This window comes from Chiloscyllium plagiosum, chromosome 10 (assembly GCF_004010195.1).
Source record: "Chiloscyllium plagiosum isolate BGI_BamShark_2017 chromosome 10, ASM401019v2, whole genome shotgun sequence".
NCBI classification, from domain to species: domain Eukaryota; kingdom Metazoa; phylum Chordata; class Chondrichthyes; order Orectolobiformes; family Hemiscylliidae; genus Chiloscyllium; species Chiloscyllium plagiosum.
The window spans coordinates 9,842,744-9,862,109 of NC_057719.1; the positions used below are offsets into that span (position 1 = coordinate 9,842,744).

General features: G+C 43.3%; 1 protein-coding gene across 38 annotated transcripts in view; it reads right to left on the minus strand.

Moving 5' to 3' along the window:
* The window catches only part of nrxn3a (neurexin 3a), a 2,002,176-nt gene that overhangs the window by 1,327,497 nt on the left and 655,313 nt on the right, over nucleotides 1-19,366 (minus strand). For all 38 annotated transcript variants that reach the window (XR_006312691.1, XR_006312690.1, XR_006312692.1 and 35 more), the window contains one exon: nucleotides 13,913-14,296. Coding sequence is in view for 35 of the 38 variants with exons in the window: in XM_043697017.1 (XP_043552952.1) it covers nucleotides 13,913-14,296 (384 nt within the window). In the remaining 3 variants the exon portion in view is untranslated. The remainder of the gene's footprint in view (nucleotides 1-13,912; nucleotides 14,297-19,366) is intronic.

Sequence of the window (19,366 nt, forward strand, 5' to 3'; positions counted from 1 at the left end):
AGGGCCTGTTTCCACACTGTAAGTAATCTAATCTAATCTAAGGTCAGCCAGGTAGACATCATAGAATATGAGTTCCCTGATTGGGGCTGTTAATCTGGTCCAATCAGAGAGCCCCGGTTGACAGATAAAAACAGGAGTGTCAATTGAATAAAGATTTGTATACCTTGTGTCTTTCACTGTGTCTCACACTTGCACACACACACACAACATGGGTGCTGGGGATAAAGTAAGCACTACTGCAGTTAGGCAATAGTGTGGAGGTGAGAGAGAAAAAAGATAAACAGGAGGGTCAGACCTCCTGTTCGCTCCGAGAGTTGATTCTTGAAGGAGCTGGACCCCAAAAAAAACAATAGTGTCAAGACATCCTGTCACTCAGAGCTGGCTGTGAGGTAGCTGGATCACTGTCAATTACTATGCACGTGTAAATAAATGGTGACTTAGTGATGGGATACAGGCCTCTATAGAGTTATTTCAATATAAACTTTTCTAGTCTTTCATTTTCTTGTCAACTCTTAACATATTTGCAATGAGTCCTCCAAAAAAGGAGTTTCAGCACCAAGTAACTAATCCAAACACAAAATCCAGTAAACAAGATTTTACAAGAAAGTAATCATTAAAACAGAGGACACCATAATGGATAAAAAATGCAGCAACTCATTCACTCTCCATGACCACCCTGATAATAGTACAATGTAACAGCCTGTCCAGGACAGATCTCCTCAGACACAGTAGTCAAGCTGCTGTTGTTTCATATGTTTAAACTCAATTAACAAACAATTCACAAAGTGTGTGCTCAGTCCCCCAGTAACACTTGACATGATTGAGGATGGTATACATTAATGGCAAGAGACTTGGAGGTAGGGTGCTGACCAACCAACGTTTCACTGAATGCTACAGCAGTCTCAAAATTCTGAATGGCCCATTCCTCTCCTGCCAGATCCTTAAAACTGTCCTCATTAAACGTTCTTGAGCCATAATTTGCACAAAAAGAAACCATTGTCCTTTTTCTCTTGAACTTTGACTTTGTCTGGTTTAATTTTTCAGCCCTTTCGAATGACAGCAATTCTGTAATTAATGTTTCATGTTTTATTCGAGGGAGAGCACAGCACTAATTATCATTCCAAATTAACTTTGCAGGCCGACTGCACATAGACATGATGTCGGACTGTAAAACGTGACTGTTCATTAGCACCAAAAATTACCGTAGTCCATATTGAATCTCTTCAAAGTTTAAAAGGATTAGTTTGAAATGTACAAGCCAAGAAATTAGACTGCTACTGTCATCTGAACCCTTAAAGAATTCCCATCAAAATCCTTCTTGTATGTTAACTAAAGCTATGACCTGTGTATTTTAAATGGGAATAATACAGCAGGAAAATGAATTTTACAGTACATTGTAAAATTCTATTCACTCACAGTCCTTAAAGGCAAATCAAACCTTAGGAGCGAAAACATTTCCTTCCATGAGCTTCTTTCAGCATAATTGCTGTTCATTACCATTCTAATCAGAGCAGTCGCTGCTCACTATATCGGGCTAAATGGAGTGTCATGATGTCATTTCTCTCCCCTGCCACCAATGATAGGTAAATGATGCTGCAAAGATACACAAACTTACCTCATGACAATTCTTTAATCATCCAAAACTCTATTCAAGGTTTAAACATCAAATTATCTGCAATAAAAGTCACTCACGTTAGAAGATTAAGGGGTTGGTCTAATTGAGGCATTTAAGTTTATTAAAGGAGTTAATAGGGTAGATCATGGGAAGATTTTTTTCCTTTGACAGTTTAAGGGCTCATGTAGTGCAGTGGTAGTGTCCCTATCTCTGAGCTAGGAGATCTGGGTTCCAGTCTTACTTCCTCCAGCCCAACATCTTGGAGCAAATTGATCAGAGAACATCCAAGGGGTCTTGTGGCAGATTGGTAGTGTCCCCCTACCTGGGTTCAAGTCACACGTGCTGTACGTATATTTCAAAAATATCAATTTCCTTTGATGAAGAGAGTGCGGGACGCAACGGGTAGAGCGAGGCAGAACCTTAAAATTACAGTAACATAAGAACTAGGAGTAGGAGTAGGCCATCTGGCCCATCAAGCCTGTTTCACCATTTAATAAGATCATAGAGTCATAGAGATGTTCAGCACGGAAACAGACCCTTCGGTCCAACTTGTCCATGCCGACCAGATATCCCAACCCAATCTCGTCCCACCTGCCAACACCTGACCCATATCCCTCCAAACTCTTCCAATTCATATACCCATCCAAATGCCTCTTAAATGTTGCAATTGTACCAGCCTCCACCACATCCTCTGGCAGCTCATTCCATACACGTACCACCCTCGGTGTGAAAAAGTTGCCCCTTATGTTTCTTTTATATCTTTCCCTTCTCACCCTAAACCTATGCCCTCTAGCTCTGGACTCCCCCACCCCAGGGAAAAGACTTTGCCTATTTACCCTATCCGTGCCCCTCATAATTCATTCAGGAAAGGTTCATATACAAACCGTATTGGAAATCACTTCGACCCAAAGCTGTTCTGGCGGGTGGGGGTTAATTGAAACACTTTTTAAAAATGGAGATTGATTGATTGTTACTGGAAAGGGTTATTAAAGGCCACAGAACCAGTCTGGGTGTATGAAGTAAAGAGGCCAGTTAAGAGGCCAAAGTGAGAACTGTAGATGCTGGAGATTAGAGTCAAGAGTGTGTTGCTGGAAAAGCACAGCAGGTCAGGCAGCATCCGAGGAGCAGGAGAATTGACGTTTCGGGCAAAAGCTCTTCATCAGGAATCAATAATGGAATTAAGAGGCAGAGTGCAGTACACGGTGCAGGCTCAAAAGGCTGGGTGGTCTACTCATGTTTCTAACTTTTCCCTGCTGAAATTTTTTTATAACCTTCATAAAAATGTTTCTTCTCCACCCGTTAACCCAGGGTGCCAGTGATTGTCCTCATTGCATGTTTCTACCTCAATGAAAGCCCCTCTGCTTGACAGCAGCTGATCAAAATAAGTGAGCGTCAAGTCTTATCATATGGGAGCTCTTGTGGTGCAGTGATAGGGTCACTACCTCTGAACCAGGAGGTCCAGGTTCAATTGCTCAAGAGATGTGACATATACACCTCAAAACAGGTTGATTAGGAAGATATCTCTTCTGATCATGTTGCATTAATAAGCCAATCACAGATCTAAAATAAAAACAAAGGAAGTGAGCTTCCTGACAGTGTCCAGCAGGGAATGCCAGGTTAAACTCTCAGCAGCTGATAAGGAGCTGCATGGCAGTTTTATTTCTCAAACATTGAGCACATTTAAACCCAGTTAAATGCCACAGCTGTTCAAATGAGTGGATTTAAAAAAGGTTGTTATTTAATAAGTAGAATTACTGCTCTCACTTAAAAACCTGTCACCTTTGTCTAACAGTTCCTGATTTATTAAAATGGGAGGCAAATTTATTCTTTTTTCACCATTAACTACCACAAGGTTCTTCCTCAGTCATCTCCAGTGCCTTGAAATTAGCCTGAATCATTATTAATAAAGCATCTTCTTGAGGGGAGAAGTTTTAAGGGGACTCAGACCTTCTGATGGGAAGGTAGTCATTGTAGCTGCATCGGTTGGAGTTGCCTCTTGGGACTGGGCATTATTCTGAAAGTTGAAACCTCTGGTGCTTAATTATCCAGCACCTGGAAGTCTGCAAACGAGTCCCCAACTCTGAGTTAGTTGGAGACTGCAGAGGATTCTGACATGAAATAATGCTTACGCAGGAAAAAAATTAGATGAATTAAAATCTGCCCAACCTCTATGATAAGCTGACTGACTCTCTGACTCACCAGTGACCACCCTCCCTACCAACTTGATGTTTGCCTGGCTCGCCAGTTGCGCCACCCACCTGGCACCCTACTGTTCATCGACCTAGCACCCAATTCATTCACCATCTCGCACCCAATTCATTCAACATGTTGGCCTCAAACTCCCTCACCCACCAGGTACCTTATCTTCCATCTGTCTGGCTCTCCAATTCATTCACCTTGTAGCAACCAACCTCTTCACTCACCTAGTACCCTGCCCCACACCTGTCTGGTTCCCCAGACCCTCTATCTACCTGGCACCCTACTCTCCAGCCACCTGCCCCCTTTAACCACTTGGCTGCTTACCCCATCACTTCCCTTGCACTTTACCCTCCTCAATGTGTGTGATCCAGGACTGTGGCCCCTTACCCAGAAGTTCAGTTGGAAACCTCCTCTAAAGGTAAGTGCACATCTTTCATTGAACAGGGTTTCCAATCATCATCAGAAGACCTGGGCCATCCTGAGTAACACTGAGGCCTTGTTATCCATTTTATACCCTTGTCATCCTGAAAACTATACAAAGGGATATCTTGTTCAAAACGGATGGTATTTATTTCACTTAGTTATTCACAGCTCGTCATTAACAAAAAACAAAATGTAAATTTTTGCTTTAGTGGGGCATCATATGAGTGGAAACACATTCACTTTGAGTGTCTTTTAACATATTCAGTAGTTCAAAATGGCTCTGGAGCACGGGGACAATTAACACTTTTCACTGTTTTTTTTAAAATGCATGTGACATTAAATCATCATTCGTTTTTTCACTTTTGTTTCTGAATTTAGCAGCTGGTACAAAAATGTAGTCCTTATTGTGTAATGTTGACGCAAGGCCTGTGACTCAAGGTTCTATTTGCACTCTCCAGGTCTCGCTTTCTCTTGCAGATTGCAATGGTTTCCCTTTTCCCTACCTTTGGGAACTTCTCTATGAGTCTGATAGCTTTCTGCCAACTCTTTTAATTGCAATATTGTACATAACACTATCCTCTGCATTTGGATAGACCATTCTATGCTTTCTTGACAGTCTCTTGCTCATGACTGCCAGTCTGTCTGCTGCATCATCATTTCATTATCGAACGCAGCACTGACTGAAAGAAAAGTGCCCTTATCCCCATCTTAAAAGGGCGGACCCTAATTTTAATTTAATTCAATTCAGGAGTTTCATTCAGGATTCACCCACAAGAGGGAACATCCCTTCCATGTCCAAATAGTCAAGACTTTGAAACTCAGAAAGTAGTGGAGGTGAGGTCGCTGATTATTTGTAAGGTGACGGTGTAGAGATTCTAGTTAGGCAGGGAGAATTGAAGGTCATCACAGTAGATGGAAATGTGGAATTCAGAACACTAACAAGTATTGCCATGACAATACTGAATGACGGAGCAAACTCAGGTGGCCAAAGAGCCTACTCCCACTCCTAAGTTGTATTTTCATGTGTCATATTCTACCTACCAGCTCACTCTCAATCATCAGTAAAGTGAAGGCCAAAACCATCAAGTGATTTGGGGGAGCAGATTTCGGACTGAGTTAAGGAGGAACTGCTTCACCCAAAGGGTTGTGAATCTGTGGAATTCCTTGCCCAGTGAAGCAGTAGAAGCTATCTTGTTGATTTTTTAAAGGCAAAGATAGATAGATTTTTGAACAGTAAAGGAACTAGAGTTGGAAAGATCCAACAAGATGGTGCCAGATACGGTCAACTCCTTATGAGTTCCTGCGTGCAGATCTAAGTTTCCTATTTCCTACAATCGTTCTACACTCTTTAAACTTAATTATATACTTTTAAAAATTACTAATAACTATGTTTTATCTAAACTGTTTGTTCCAACAGTAAAAGAACTTTCCATCGTGGATCTGTTGGTCTGATAGGCAAATTGGAGTGGGTCAAGAGTAGTGAGGAAGCTGGAGTTGATTAATGATACGACCAGTCTTTCAATGCACTTCATGACCACTGAAGTTAGGGCCACTGGGTGGTAGTCATTGAGACATACTGCATGAGCCTTCTTAGGCACAGGGATGATGTTGGCCCTCTTAAAACAGGCAGGGACAGTGGCCTGCTGCAAGGAGAGGTTGAAGATGTCCGAGGAGACCTCTGCCAGTTGATCTGTGCGTGCTCTGAGTGCACAGCCTGGTACTCCGTCTGGTTCCATCGCTTTCCTTGGATTCACACAAAGGAAAACTGATCTGACCTCTGGTGCAGTGACTGTTGGGATAGGTTTGTCAGGACATGTCAGATTAGGTGTTACCTCTCTGCCGAAATTCTGCTCAAAGCGAGCATAGAAGGCATTGAGATGATCCATTTACAAGTTCGCTGATGACATCACCATAGTCAGTCGAATCTCAGATGGTGATAAAACAGACTACAGACGGGAGTGGAAGACCTGGAAAAATGGTGCACGGAGAACAACCCAGCTCTCAATGCCGGCAAAACCAAATAACTCATTACTGACTTTCGGCACGATGTTACTCATGCCCTCCTACACATTAACAGCACAGAGGTGGAACGAGTGGAGAGTGTCAAGCTCCTGGGAGTGGTCATCAACAACAAGTTTCTTGGACTCTTCACATTTGCAAAGGCCTATCAACGTCTCTTCTTCCTCAGGAAGCTGAGGAAATTTGGCATGACGGCGAATACCCTTGCCAACTTTAATAGGTGCGCCATCAAGAGCATTCTGTCTAGATGTATCGTTACCTGGTATGGCAACTGTCCCATTCAAGATCGGAGACGGTTACAGAGAGTGGTGAACTCGGCCCAGACAATCACAAAGGTCAACCTCCCATCTATAGAATCCATCTACCAGCCCCGCTGTCAAGGAAAGGCTGCCAGCATTCTCAAAGATCCATCCCACCCTGTCAATGTTTGTCTACAACCACTACCATCGGGGAGAAGGTACAGCAGCCTGAACACACGCACCAACCAGCTTCAAAACAGTTTCTACCCTCTTGTTGTTAGAATACTGAATGGACTCACAAACACTTAACATTCGCCTGTACCTGTGTTTTTGTTATCTACGCTACTTAACTCTGTGATCTGCCTGTATTACTTTCAAGACAAAGCTTTTCACTGTGCCTCAGTACACGTGACAATAAATTCAATTCAATTCAATTCAACTAAGGTTTATGATGAGCGGGTGGGTAAGTGGAGCTGAGTCCATGAAAAGGTCAGCCATGATCTTATTGAATGGCGGACCAGGGTCGAATGACCTACTCCTACTCCTATTTCTTGTGTTCTTTTGTTCTTATTTATCAAATTGCAGCTCCTCACCAATTAGCTGCTTACTGACACTCAGAGAGTATTCATCCAGTTTAAATGTCAGCCTCTCGACAATGAACAGCCCTTCACTATCTACAAGGCTTAAACCAGGAGTGTCACTGAATATCTGCCCCTCTGCCACAGGCATTCAATATGATCATGGCTGATCACTCAACTCAGTGTCCTGCTCCCACCTTCACTCCATTCGCTTTCATCCTACAAATTATATTTGATTCCTTTTTGAGAACATTCAACGTTTGGGCTTCAACCAATTAACGCCATCACTTCTGAGTCACACAACACCCTGGCATGGACAGGTGGAACTAGCTCTCCATTGTGACAGGTCAAAATCTTGGAATTCTCTCACATTGTCCTTGATACACGGTATGGACTGCAGGAATACATAAAGGTGGCCGAGATTTCCCAGGCCCTGCAATGACATGTACACAGTTGGATCATTGAAGCTGTGGTGGGAAAACAGTCAAGTGTCAGTGACCTGTCACCCTATTCAAAACCACCTTGAAGAATTTGAGGGAGCAAAGTACATGACCCTACTGTCATTTTGTTCAGATGTCCAGAGATGAATGGCTTGACTTATGAGGAGTGATTGAGTACTTCAGGCCTGTAGTCACCAGAATTTAGAATGATGGGAGAAGATCTAAGTGAGGTATATAAGACACGAAAAGGGATTAACATAATAGACGTAGAATGAAGTTTTCTTTTGTGAAGTAGTCTGGAATGAGAGATCCCTTATTCGAGGAGAAGAGATAAAAGATTTAAACCAGAGATGAGGAGAAATTGCTTCTCTAAAAGGGTCGTGAATCTATAACAGTCATTATCCCACAGTGTGATGGATGTGATGACATTGAGTAAATATAAGGAGATAGATTTTTGTTTTAATTACGAATGGCTTAAAGGGCGATAGAGATCAGGCGTGGAAGTGCAGCAGAATCCGAGATGAGATCAGCCATGATCACATCAAATGGCGGATCCGGCTTGAGGGCCTGAATAGCCTACTCCTGCTTCTAGTTCTTATGTTCTCAAAGGATTGTGAAGCTGTGGAATTCACTACCATTGAATGAGGTGAATGCCAAATAAGTTGAAGTCAAAGTCACCACAGCCCCAGTAGACAAGAGGGCTGTTTCCTCATTATACAGGGATGACTGAGGGCCAGGTTAACCGGAGGGTCACCGCACCTCAGACGAGGGTGATGTTGAGAAGGCCAGCCCTTCACAGTAACCTCAGTCAATGTGGGAGTTGAATTGATTGTTGCTGGTTTCACTCTATACTGCAATACCAGGCAACCAGCCAACTGAGCTCACTGATATCCTTTAAATTTAAGAAGGGGACAAACAGATCTTTAATCAGTAAAGGGTTGAAATGTTATGGAGAGTTGGCAGGAAAGGACAGTTGAGGTTAAGCTGGTGGAACAGAGAGGATGAATGGCCTACTCCTAGTTCTTATCTTCTTGTTTTAAGAAGACGTCAATGCTCAATTTTTCTAGTAACTCCCACATTTCCAACACAGTCCTCATTGGTTTTCTTTAGTCTGTCTTCGACCTAGGATAAATGTTCGGCACAACATCGTGGGCTGAAGGGCCTGTCCTGTGCTGTATTATTCTATGAATATGGGAAAAGACAGTTCCAGCAAGTCGTTTTCCACTGTCATGACCTACAGAGATGTGCTTCCACTCGTGACCATGACCCTCAATGACCCCTCACACCTGGCAAGACAAAACAAAATTAAGCTAATTCATCAAAACTGATCCAGGGAATTTGGGAAATGTTTAAATTGAGTTCACACCATTCCTTCTCTGCAGAGGGTTGAGTTCGGAACTCCTTGCCACAGAGAGCTGGAGGGTGAGGCAGAGTCCTTGTGAGTATTTAAGGCTGAGACAGAGAGATTCTTGATCAGTCAAGGAATCAAGGGTAAGGGGAAAAAGGCAGGCAAGTGGATGTGAGGAATGTCGGATCTGACACAATCCTATTGAAGGGTGGAGATGGCTCGAGGGGCCAAACAGCCCTTTCCTGTTCTTATTTCTTATGGTTTATTGTGGTACCATCACAGTATCTATGGGGAAAATATCCAAACTCCTACCTTCTTTCATATATAGTGATATTGGCCACAGACAGTTACTTGCCCTGCTCTTTTGCAAACTATTGCCACAACCCCACCGTTCATCACATGCACTTGTACTTTATTCTAAGTGTTTGCAAACCTCTGCGTAATGTAGGTCCTACAGATCTAGTCCATTTCTATGTTTGCCTAGAGTTAGGTAAGGAGTTATAGAGTTAAGGAGCATCCAAAGGGATTTTCCAAATACATTAAAGACAAAAGGGTAACTAGGGAGAGAATAGAGCCCTGAAAGATCAGCAGGGCCACCTATGTGTGGAACCGCAGGAGATGGGGGAAATACTGAGTGAGTATTTTCCATCAGTGCTAACTGTGGAGAAGGATATGGAAGATAGAGAATGTGGCGAAATAAATAGCGACATCATAAAAAAAAAGTTAATATTACAGAGGATGTGGTGCTGCCTGTCTTAAAACACATAAATGTGGATAAATCCCCAGGACCTGATCAGGTATACCCTAGAACTCTGTGCAAAGCTAGGGAAGTGATTGCTGGGCCCCTTGCTAAGGATATTTTAATCATCGATAGCCACGGGTAGGTGCCGGAAGACTGGAAGCTGGCTAACATGGTGCACTATTTAAGAAAGGTGGTAAGGACAAGCCAAGGAACTATAGACCGGTTAGCCTGGCATTGGTGGTGGGCAAATTCTTGGAGCGAATCCTGAGGGACAGGACTTACACATATTTGGAAAGGTAAGGACTGATTAGGGTTAGTCATCATAGCTTTGTGCATGAGAAACCGTGTCTCATTAACTTGATTGAGTGTTTGAAGTAACTAAGAGGATTGATGAGATCAGAGTGCTGGGTGTGATCTATATGGACTTCAGTAAGGGTTTGACAAGGTTCCCCATGGGAGACAGGTTAGCAAGGTTAGATCTCATGGAATACAGGGAGAACTAGCCATTTGGATACAGAGTTGGCTCAAAGGTAAAAGACAGAGGGTGATGGTGGACGGTTGCTTTTAAGACCGGAGGCATGCAATTAGCCTTGTGCCACAAGGATCAGTGCTAGGTCCACTATTTTTCGTCATTCATATAAATGCTTTGGATGTGAATACGGGAGGTACAGTTAGTAAGTTTGAAGAAGACACCAAAATTGGAGGTGTAGTGGGCAAGCAAAGAAGGTCATCTCAGATTACAACAGGATCTTGATCAGATGAGTCAATAGGCTGAGGAATAGCAGATAGAGTCTAATTTAGATAAATGTCAGGTGCTGCATTTTGGGAAAGCAAATCAGGGCAGGACCTATACACTTAATGGTAACGTCCTGGGGAGTGTTGCTGAACAAAGAGACCTTGGAGTGCAGGTTCATAGTTCCTTGAAAAAGTGAAGTCGCAGATAGATAAAATAGTGAAGAAGGCATTTGGTATGTTTTCCTTTATTGGTCAGTGCATTGAGTAGAGGAGCTGGAAGATCATGTTCTGGCTGTACAGGACATTGGTTAGGAAAATACTGAACACTGCATGCAATTCTGGTTGCCCTGCTATAGGAAGGTTGTTGTGAAACTTGAAAGAGTTCAGAAAAGACTTACAAGGATGTTGCCAGGGTTGGAGGATTTGAGCTCCAGGGTGAGGCTGAATAGGCTGGGGCTATTTTGTCTGGAGCATCAGAGACCTTACAGAGGTTTTTAAAATCATGAGGGACATGAATAGGGTAAATAGACAAGGTCTTTACCCTGGGGCTGGGGAGTCCAAACCTCGAGGACATAGGATTAGGGTGAGAGGGGAAAGATTGAAAAGTGACCTAAGGGGCAACTTTTTCACACTGAGGGTGCTGTGTGTATGGAATGAGCTGCCAGACGAAGTGGTGGAGGATGGTACAATTACAACATTTAAAAGGCATCCAGGCGGGAAAATGAAGAGGAAGGATTTAGAGGGATATGGACCAAATTCTGGCAAATGGAACTAGATTCCAATATCTGGTTGGCGTGGATCGAAGGATCTGTTTCTGTGCTGTACATCACTGTAAATCTATATATTGGATCCCTTGTTCTCCCGGCATGTCTATTTTACATACCTCATCAATTCAGACAGAGTATGTTCCATTTATTATTTCACATTTTTCAATTAGATCAGCTCATTAATCTGCGCTCTGCCTATAAAAAAGACTAAGCTCTCTGAACCTATGAACGGCTTTCAAAGTGGATACATTCTAACATACACTCTGTTACCTTTTCCAGGGTTAGTACATCCATCACTGCAGACAACTAAAACAGTCTAGATGGAACAGAAACTGTGTCTATCTGGAGCCAAATAGTTAAACAGTCACAGAAGGGAGACTGGAGGAGAATGAGCCTGCAATTGTCCACGAGCAGCCAGTTAGTCAGTCTGCCGCTGGGTTTCGGCCATTAGAGAAGGATGGTGCAGCCAATGAGGTGTCTTTAAAAGCCTACTAAAGGCACAAGACGTTTTTCACCTGATTATCAAAGGGTGTGGAGTGACCTGATAGAAATTTATGACAAGATTACAAAATTTACAAAAACTTACAAAATTATGAGAGGCATAAACAGGATAGATCATCGGAGTCTTTTCTCCAGGGTAGAAACATCAATTACCAGGGGGCATAGGTTTAAGGTCAAAGTGGGTAAGTCGAAAGGAGATGTGAGAGACAGGCCTTTTACACAGAGGGTGGTAAGTGTCTCGAATGCTCTGCATGGAGGAGGTAGATACAATAGCAACATGTAAGAGGTATCTTCTTCACTATCCTATCTATCTGCGACTTCACTTTCAAGGAACTACGAACCTGCACTCCAAGGTCTCTTTGTTCAGCAACACTCCACAGGACCTTACCATTAAGTGTACAGGTCCTGCCCTGATTTGCTTTCCCAAAATGGGAGGTATCTCAACAGATAGATAAATAGTCTACGGACTAGAGATACGGACAGCATAGAGGGGAAAGGCTTTTAGTTTGGAAAGGCATTGTGTGTCAGCACTGTCTTATGGGCCAAATGGCCTGTGCCCTTGCTATTCTTTGCTCTTTTGTTCTTAATACAGCTGGAACCCCTGCTTAGTCCCAGCTAATGAAAGGAGACGGCCTCTCATTAGAATCACCATTCATGATTCCATTCCAGATATTTATGAATTGAATGTAAATTACACCAGCTGCCTGGGGTAGGATCTGAATCACTATCCCTCAAGCATTCACCAAGGCCTCTCAGTTCGTAGTCCAGTGGTACTATACCACCATCTTCCCCATTCTGATGCTGGCCTGCTAATTCTCCCATGGGCTAAAAACCTCCCCTTGGATCGTGAGCATATCCACTAATTGGTCAATTCATCTGAAATCGCATTGAGAGGCAGCAAGGTGTAAAAATGAACATTTTCAATTTCCAAATGAAGGTGACTTCTTTTCTTTTCTCTCCTGTACCAAGCTTCCAAGCTCCCTTGAGCCACTATGCAAACACAACAGGTAAGTGACATTCCTTCCACCAATGCAAAACTGGCTAGAAAGAGGGCTCTTGTACTGCACTGGTAGTGTCCCTCACTCATTTTGTGCTGTCCACTTTATTGCTCGCTAAACTTCTTGCACACCAGTGATCATGCCCTTCTCTCCTGATGTGATGTTGCTGACACATCCAACATTTATTGTCCATCCTCGACTTCCCTTGAGAAGGTGGTGATGAGCTGCCTTTTTGAACCACTGCAGTCCATGTGGTGTACATACACACTGTGAGGAGGGTGTTCCAGAACTTTAACCCAGTGAAGAAACAGTGGTATTTTTCCAAATCATGGTGGTGTGAGAGTTGGGAGTGGGAACTTGCAAGGAGGTGCATGTTCAAATGCCACCTGTTCCAGAGGTTTGTCATATACACCTCTGAACAGGTTGATTCAGGAATATCTACAAAACATGCCAAGACAAATAGCATGAAGATCAGGGCATGGAAATTCACTCTGACCTCTCTCAGAGGTAATGCCAGACTGTTCCTCATTCATGTGGCTGAGATCATGAAAGGAGAGCGGGAGGTCAAACTTACACCCTGTCAGGCCATACTCCTTCCACCTTGTAAATCCTTCAGGCAAATAACTGATGTGCTTTTACTTTGTCACAGTAAACAGGCACAAAACAAAAGGCAAGCCAGGAAATCGCTTCCCAAAATCCAGGGATGGGGATGGAAGGGGAAGAATTAACTCTTTCAGAAGTTGCAAAGGTTAACAAACATCTTTCAGCAGTGATAATTAGAAGTCTTCATCCACAGACAGCAACATACATTTAGATTCCTGTGCATTTACATTGCTGTTCTTTCCTAATATTTCATTTGACATCCCTCATTCTCTTTTTGCAAGTTTTACTGATTTGCACATCCGCCTGCTTATTTGAAAACCACTCACCGGTAAATAACATGCAAGGAAGTAATTTAATCTAGCCCACTCAATCATAATCACTATTGGCTGTGTGCAAATTGTGTAGAACATCATCTCGTAACTGATGCACAGTATTACTTCATGTCAAACCTACTACCGATTATAATTCATGTTTCTTCCAGTACATATCTTATGAAAAGAGTAGAACAATGAGAATGCATGATCAATATCACGGTATCCTCTTTTATCAAGTAAAATAAATCTCATCATTATCATATTATAATACACAATATTTAATTTCTAAATGTTGTTTTTGGGATGGCTACAATGTATACAAAGGTGAAGGTTCACCCAAGGCGTTGAATGCTATTCCACCAGCCCTGTTAGGAAGGTAAACCACACTTACCTCTTTCACATGTTCTCCCCCAGTAGCCCATGCCTGTGCAATCACAGATGAACCGGTTCCAGCCTTCCCTGCACACTGCATTGTTCTTGCAAGGGTTGCTGTCACATTGCTTCGTGCTCAGGCGTAAGCAAGATGGCTTGACCCCAGCCGCGTTCTGTTCCTCAGCCAACTGCCGGATATCTTTGCTCCTCCCATCAATGAACAAGTCCCTGATGCAGCCAACATAGCCATAGTTGAGCATGGCTGTCCACAGCTCTGTGGGCAAGATGGACCCCATTCTGTTGTCTGGTAGGCCTCCAAGGTACATGTCCCCCTCCAGGTCAAGAATCTCACTGTCTCCACTTGCTGTGAATGGGGTACGTCGACTATTCACAGATATCGTGCCTGCGAGAGAAAATCAAATGTTTGTAAAATGTTGGTCCAACTTTTACTAAGTGCCAGAAACATGTAAAAGACTACATTTCTGATTCAATATCACCAAAATATTTGCATTGGCTTCCTCCAGTAACTCAGTGCTAATCTTATGAGAAGTTCTTTAACAGCACTTTGACAATGCAATCTCTTTGATTTCTTTACATGTTCATTCCTGGGATAAGGGCGTCGCTGACTGAGCCAGCATTTATTGCCCATTCCTAATTGACCAGAGGACAGTTAGGAGTCAACCACATTGCTGTGGGTCTGGAGTCACACGTGGCCAGGCCAGGTCAGGTAAGGATGGCAGATTTTTCCCCTAAAGGACATTAGTGAACCAGATGGGTTTTTCCAAGAATCGACAATGGATTCATGATTATCATCAGACTCTTAAACACAGATTTTTATTGAATTCAAATTCCACTATCTGTTATGGCGGGATTTGGACCAGAGTACCAGAACATTATGTGGGTCTATGGATTAACAGTCCAGTGATAATATCACTAAGGCCATCACCTTCCCCAGGTCTCTACCAGCTGGAAGGACAAGGGTGCAGGAACATGGGTATACCATCGCTTGCAAGTTCCCACTCCCAACTCTCACACCACCATGATTTGGAAAAATACGACTGTTTCTTCACTGGGTTAAAGTTCTGGAACACCCTCCTCACAGTGTGTATGCACACCTCATGGACTGCAGTGGTTCAAAAAGGCAGCTCATCACCACCTTCTCAAGGGAAGTCGAGGATGGGCAATAAATGTTGGATGTGTCAGCAACACTCACATCAGGAGAGAAGGGCATGATCTCTGGTGTGCAGGAAGCTTAGCGAGCAATAAACAGGACAGCACAAAATGAGTGAGGAACACGAATTAATGTAACGTCTTTTTGCCAAATTGCAAACAGCAAAGCCCCACATAGAAGAAAGAGATAAACTGTTTCAATGCGGACTGATTTATGTCAGGATCAGTTAGGACTGTATTTGCTGAAATTTAAAAGGATGAGAGAGAATCCTTTTAAACAGGATTAGACAGGGAAAACGCAGAAAGGATGTTCCCAATGACTAGAGAGTCTAGAACAAGGGGTCACAGACTAAGGATATGGGGTTGGCCATTTCGGACTGAGATGAGGAAATGTCTCTTCCCCCAGAGGCTGTTGAGCCTGTGGAATTCTCTGCCAAAGAAAGCGGTTAAGGCCAAAGCATTGAACGTTTTCAAGGAGGGGTTAGATATAATTCTAAGGGCTAAAGGGATCAAAGTTGTAGTGTTTTGAGTTAAACGATCAGCCACAACCATATTGAATGATCGCTCCTATGTTCTATGTAATGCTGGTTCAGGAATTGATTTTGTTTACAAGAGTATGAATTGAATAGCTTGCTGACTCTTGGCATTAATGTTTGGACATGACAAGTCACCAGTTGATCCAGAAATAGGAATAGAGGAACAGGAGGAGGCTATTCAGCCCCTTCACTATCTAATCAGACCATGGCTGATCTGTACCATAACTCTACCACATTGCTCCCTTTGACAGTTCTGCCTAGCAAAGATTTAATTTTCAACTAATCACCAGCCCAAACAGATTTGAGAAGATAATTCGAGATTTCCATTACTGTGCGTAAAGGAATACTTTCTTACAGTAACCTCCAGGTACCCAATGCTATCTTTATACAGGCATATACCCTCGGTCAACAGAAATCCAAAGTCCCTGAGACTATTTTCCAGAAAGAAGGTTGCACCTTCAGTCAAGAAAATTGAGGGAGCTAATGGCAGTGGGGAAAAAATATGCTTTACTGACTACATAGGATTGATACTGCATGGACGGAGACTACATTCCCGCAAACATTTCCTTGTACTGTCTGGATCTCAGAGGTCTGTGCATGGCACACACAGAATTCTGAGCACAAAGCTGTGCAGGGAACATTGGATTGGGCATGGATAGGGTGGATAGTCTGAGTCTGTTTCCCAGGGTAGAGATGTCAAATACCAGCTGACAGAGGTTAAAGGTAAGGGGGGAAAGGTACAAGGGAATGGGTGAGGGGTGGCATGGTGGCTCAGTGGTTAGCACTGTTGCCTCATAGCATCAGTGACCTGGGTTCAATTCCAGCCTTGGGTGACTGTTGGTATGGAGTTTGCAGATTCTCCCCGTGTCTGCGTGAGTTTCAGCTGGGTGATCCAGTTTTCATTCACAGTCCAAAGATGTGCAATTCAGGTGAATTGGCGATGCTAAATTTCCCAGAACATTCAGGGATGTGTAGGTTGGGTATGTTAGTCACTGGAAATGTAGAGTAAAAGGGTAGGGGACTAGGTTTAGATGGGATATACTTTGGAGGGTTGATGTGGACTTGTTGGGCCAAAATGGCCTGTTTCTATACTGTTTGGATTCTATGGAAGTTTATTTTTTACTCAGAAGGTGGTTGGTGTCTGGAAGGTGCTGCCAGGGAGGTGGTAGAGTGGATCTGATAGCAATGTTTAAGAAGCACTGAGACACGTGAACAGGCAGAGAATGAAGTGCAGGTAGATGGTATTAGCTCAGAATGACAGCATGGTGGGCCAAAGGGCCTGTTCCTGTGCTGCACTATCCGATGTTCTATGAAAGGAGGCTATTCAGCCCATTGTGTCTGCACTGGCTCGCTAAATCTTCTACTTTACCCCCAAACCTGTTCATTACTTCAATTTAAACAATAATCCAGTGTCTTCTTAAATACCTCAATTGTAAGTTGCCTCCACCACACACCAGACCCTAACTACTTGCATAATGAAAGGTTTTCTCCTCATGTCACAGTTGCTTCTTTTGTAAATGATCCTATACTTCGCTTTCTTGTTCTGGATCCTTTTATGTTTCTCCCTATATAACACTGGAACAATGGTCATTACTATATATTCTGTATGCCTTCAACATGTCTTATATTTCAAATGTTTTAACAATAAACTTCTTCATTTATTGAGTCTTAGAGATGTACAGCACAGAAACAGACCGTTCGATCCAACTTGTCCATGCTGACCAGATATCCTAAATTAATCTAGTCCCATTTGCCAGTATTTGGCCCAATTCCCTTTAACCGCTCCCTATTCATATACCCATCCAGATGCCTTTTAAATGTTGTAATTGTACCAGCCTCCACTACTTCCTCTGGCAGCTCATTCCATACACGTACCACCTTCTGTGTGAAAAAGTTGACCCTTGGGTCCCCTTTATATCTCTCCCCTCTCACCCTGAACCTATGCCCTCTAATTTTGGATTCTCCTACCCTGGGGAAACAACTTTGCCTATTTACCCTATCCATGCCCTTCATAATTTTATAAATCCTCTGTAAGGTCACTCCTCAGCCTCCAGCACTCCTGCAAAAATTCTATTCAGCCTCTCCCTGGAGCTCAAACCCTCCAACCCTGGCAACATCCTTGTAAACCTTTCTGCATCCTTTTAAGTTTCATAACATCCTTCCTACAGCAGGGAGATCAGAACTGCACACTGTATTCCATTTACATGACTTTTTTTAACCAATTTGGAGAAAAATAATTCTTTCGCAGAAAATCAATTTGTAATACTGAAGTAATAATTAATTCTGAGATATATGTATATGTTTTATCTTGCTATACCGTAAAAACAATCTGTAAGAATAGTTTAATTCCCCCAACAATGCATATTACTGTCACTCTTGCCTTCTAAAACAAACTGACCTGATCTATCCTTTCTCGGTCTGAAAGGGATACCCTCACACTTCCTCCTGTTAAAATGCACCTGCCACAGCTTTGCCCATTTGCCTAAACTATCAACATTCTGTTGTAATTTTATGCTATTGTCACCGCTGTCTACAATGCTGACCAATTTGGAATCCATTGCCGATTTTCAGAAAAACTCATCTGGTTCACTTCAGGGAAGGAAACTGCAGTCCTTTCCTGGTCTGCCCTACATGTGACTCCAGACCCACAGCAATGTGGTTGACTCTCGACTTCCCTCTGGGCAATTAGGGATGGGCAACAAATGCTGGCCTAGCCAACAATACCTGAGGAAAGCCATAGTGGTCAGTTCTCTGGCACTGAGCCTGACACTGTGGCCCAGAAGGGAAGGGGGCAGAATAGAAAAGCGCTAGTGGTAGGAGACTCGATTGTTAGGAGAATTGACAGGAGATTTTGTGGTCAGGATCGGGATTCCCAGAAGGTATGTTGCCTCCCTGGTGCCAGGGTCCGGGACATCTCTGATCAGCTGTATAAGATTCTGAAAGGGGAGGGAGAACAGTCAAAAATCGTGTTACATATTGGCACCAATGATACAGCCAGGAAAAGGATCGAGGATATAAAGAGTGATTTCAGGGAGTTAGGGTGGAAGCTGCAGAGCAGGACGAACAGAGTAGTGATCTCGGGTTTACTACTGGTGCCATGAGATAACGAGATGAGGAACAGGGAGCGGGTGCAGCTTAACACGTGGCTGCGCAGCTAGTATAGGAGGGAGGGCTTCAGATACGTAGATAATTGGGATGCCTTCTGGGGAAGGTGGGACCTGTACATGAAGGACGGGCTGCACCTGAACTGGAAAGGGACCAAATGTCCTGGGTGGAAGGTTTGCTCGAGTGGTTCAGGAGGGTTTAAACTAGTATGGCAGGGGGGTGGGAACCTGAGCTAGATACCAGTGGTGAGAGTTGATGGAGATGAGGCAATAACAAGAGGTAGCGCAGCCAGTGGGAAGGAATTTCCTGGGAAAGAACCAAGGGATCGGTTAAAGTGTGTTTGCTTTAATGCAAGGAACATCAGGAATAATAGTGATGAGCTTAGAGCATGGATCAGTACCTGGTGCTATGATGTTGTGGCCATAACAGAAACGTGGGGTTCTCAGGGGCAGGATTGGTTGCTGGATGTTCCAGGGTTTAGAATATTTAAAAAGAATAGGGAGGGGGGAAATAAAGAGGAGGGGTGTAGCACTACTAATCAGAGAGGGTATCACAGCTACAGAAGTTACCATTGTCGAGGAGGGTCTGCCTACTGAGTCAGCATGGATGGAAATTAGGAACAGTAAGGGAGCAGTCACCTCATTAGGGGTTTACTACAGGCC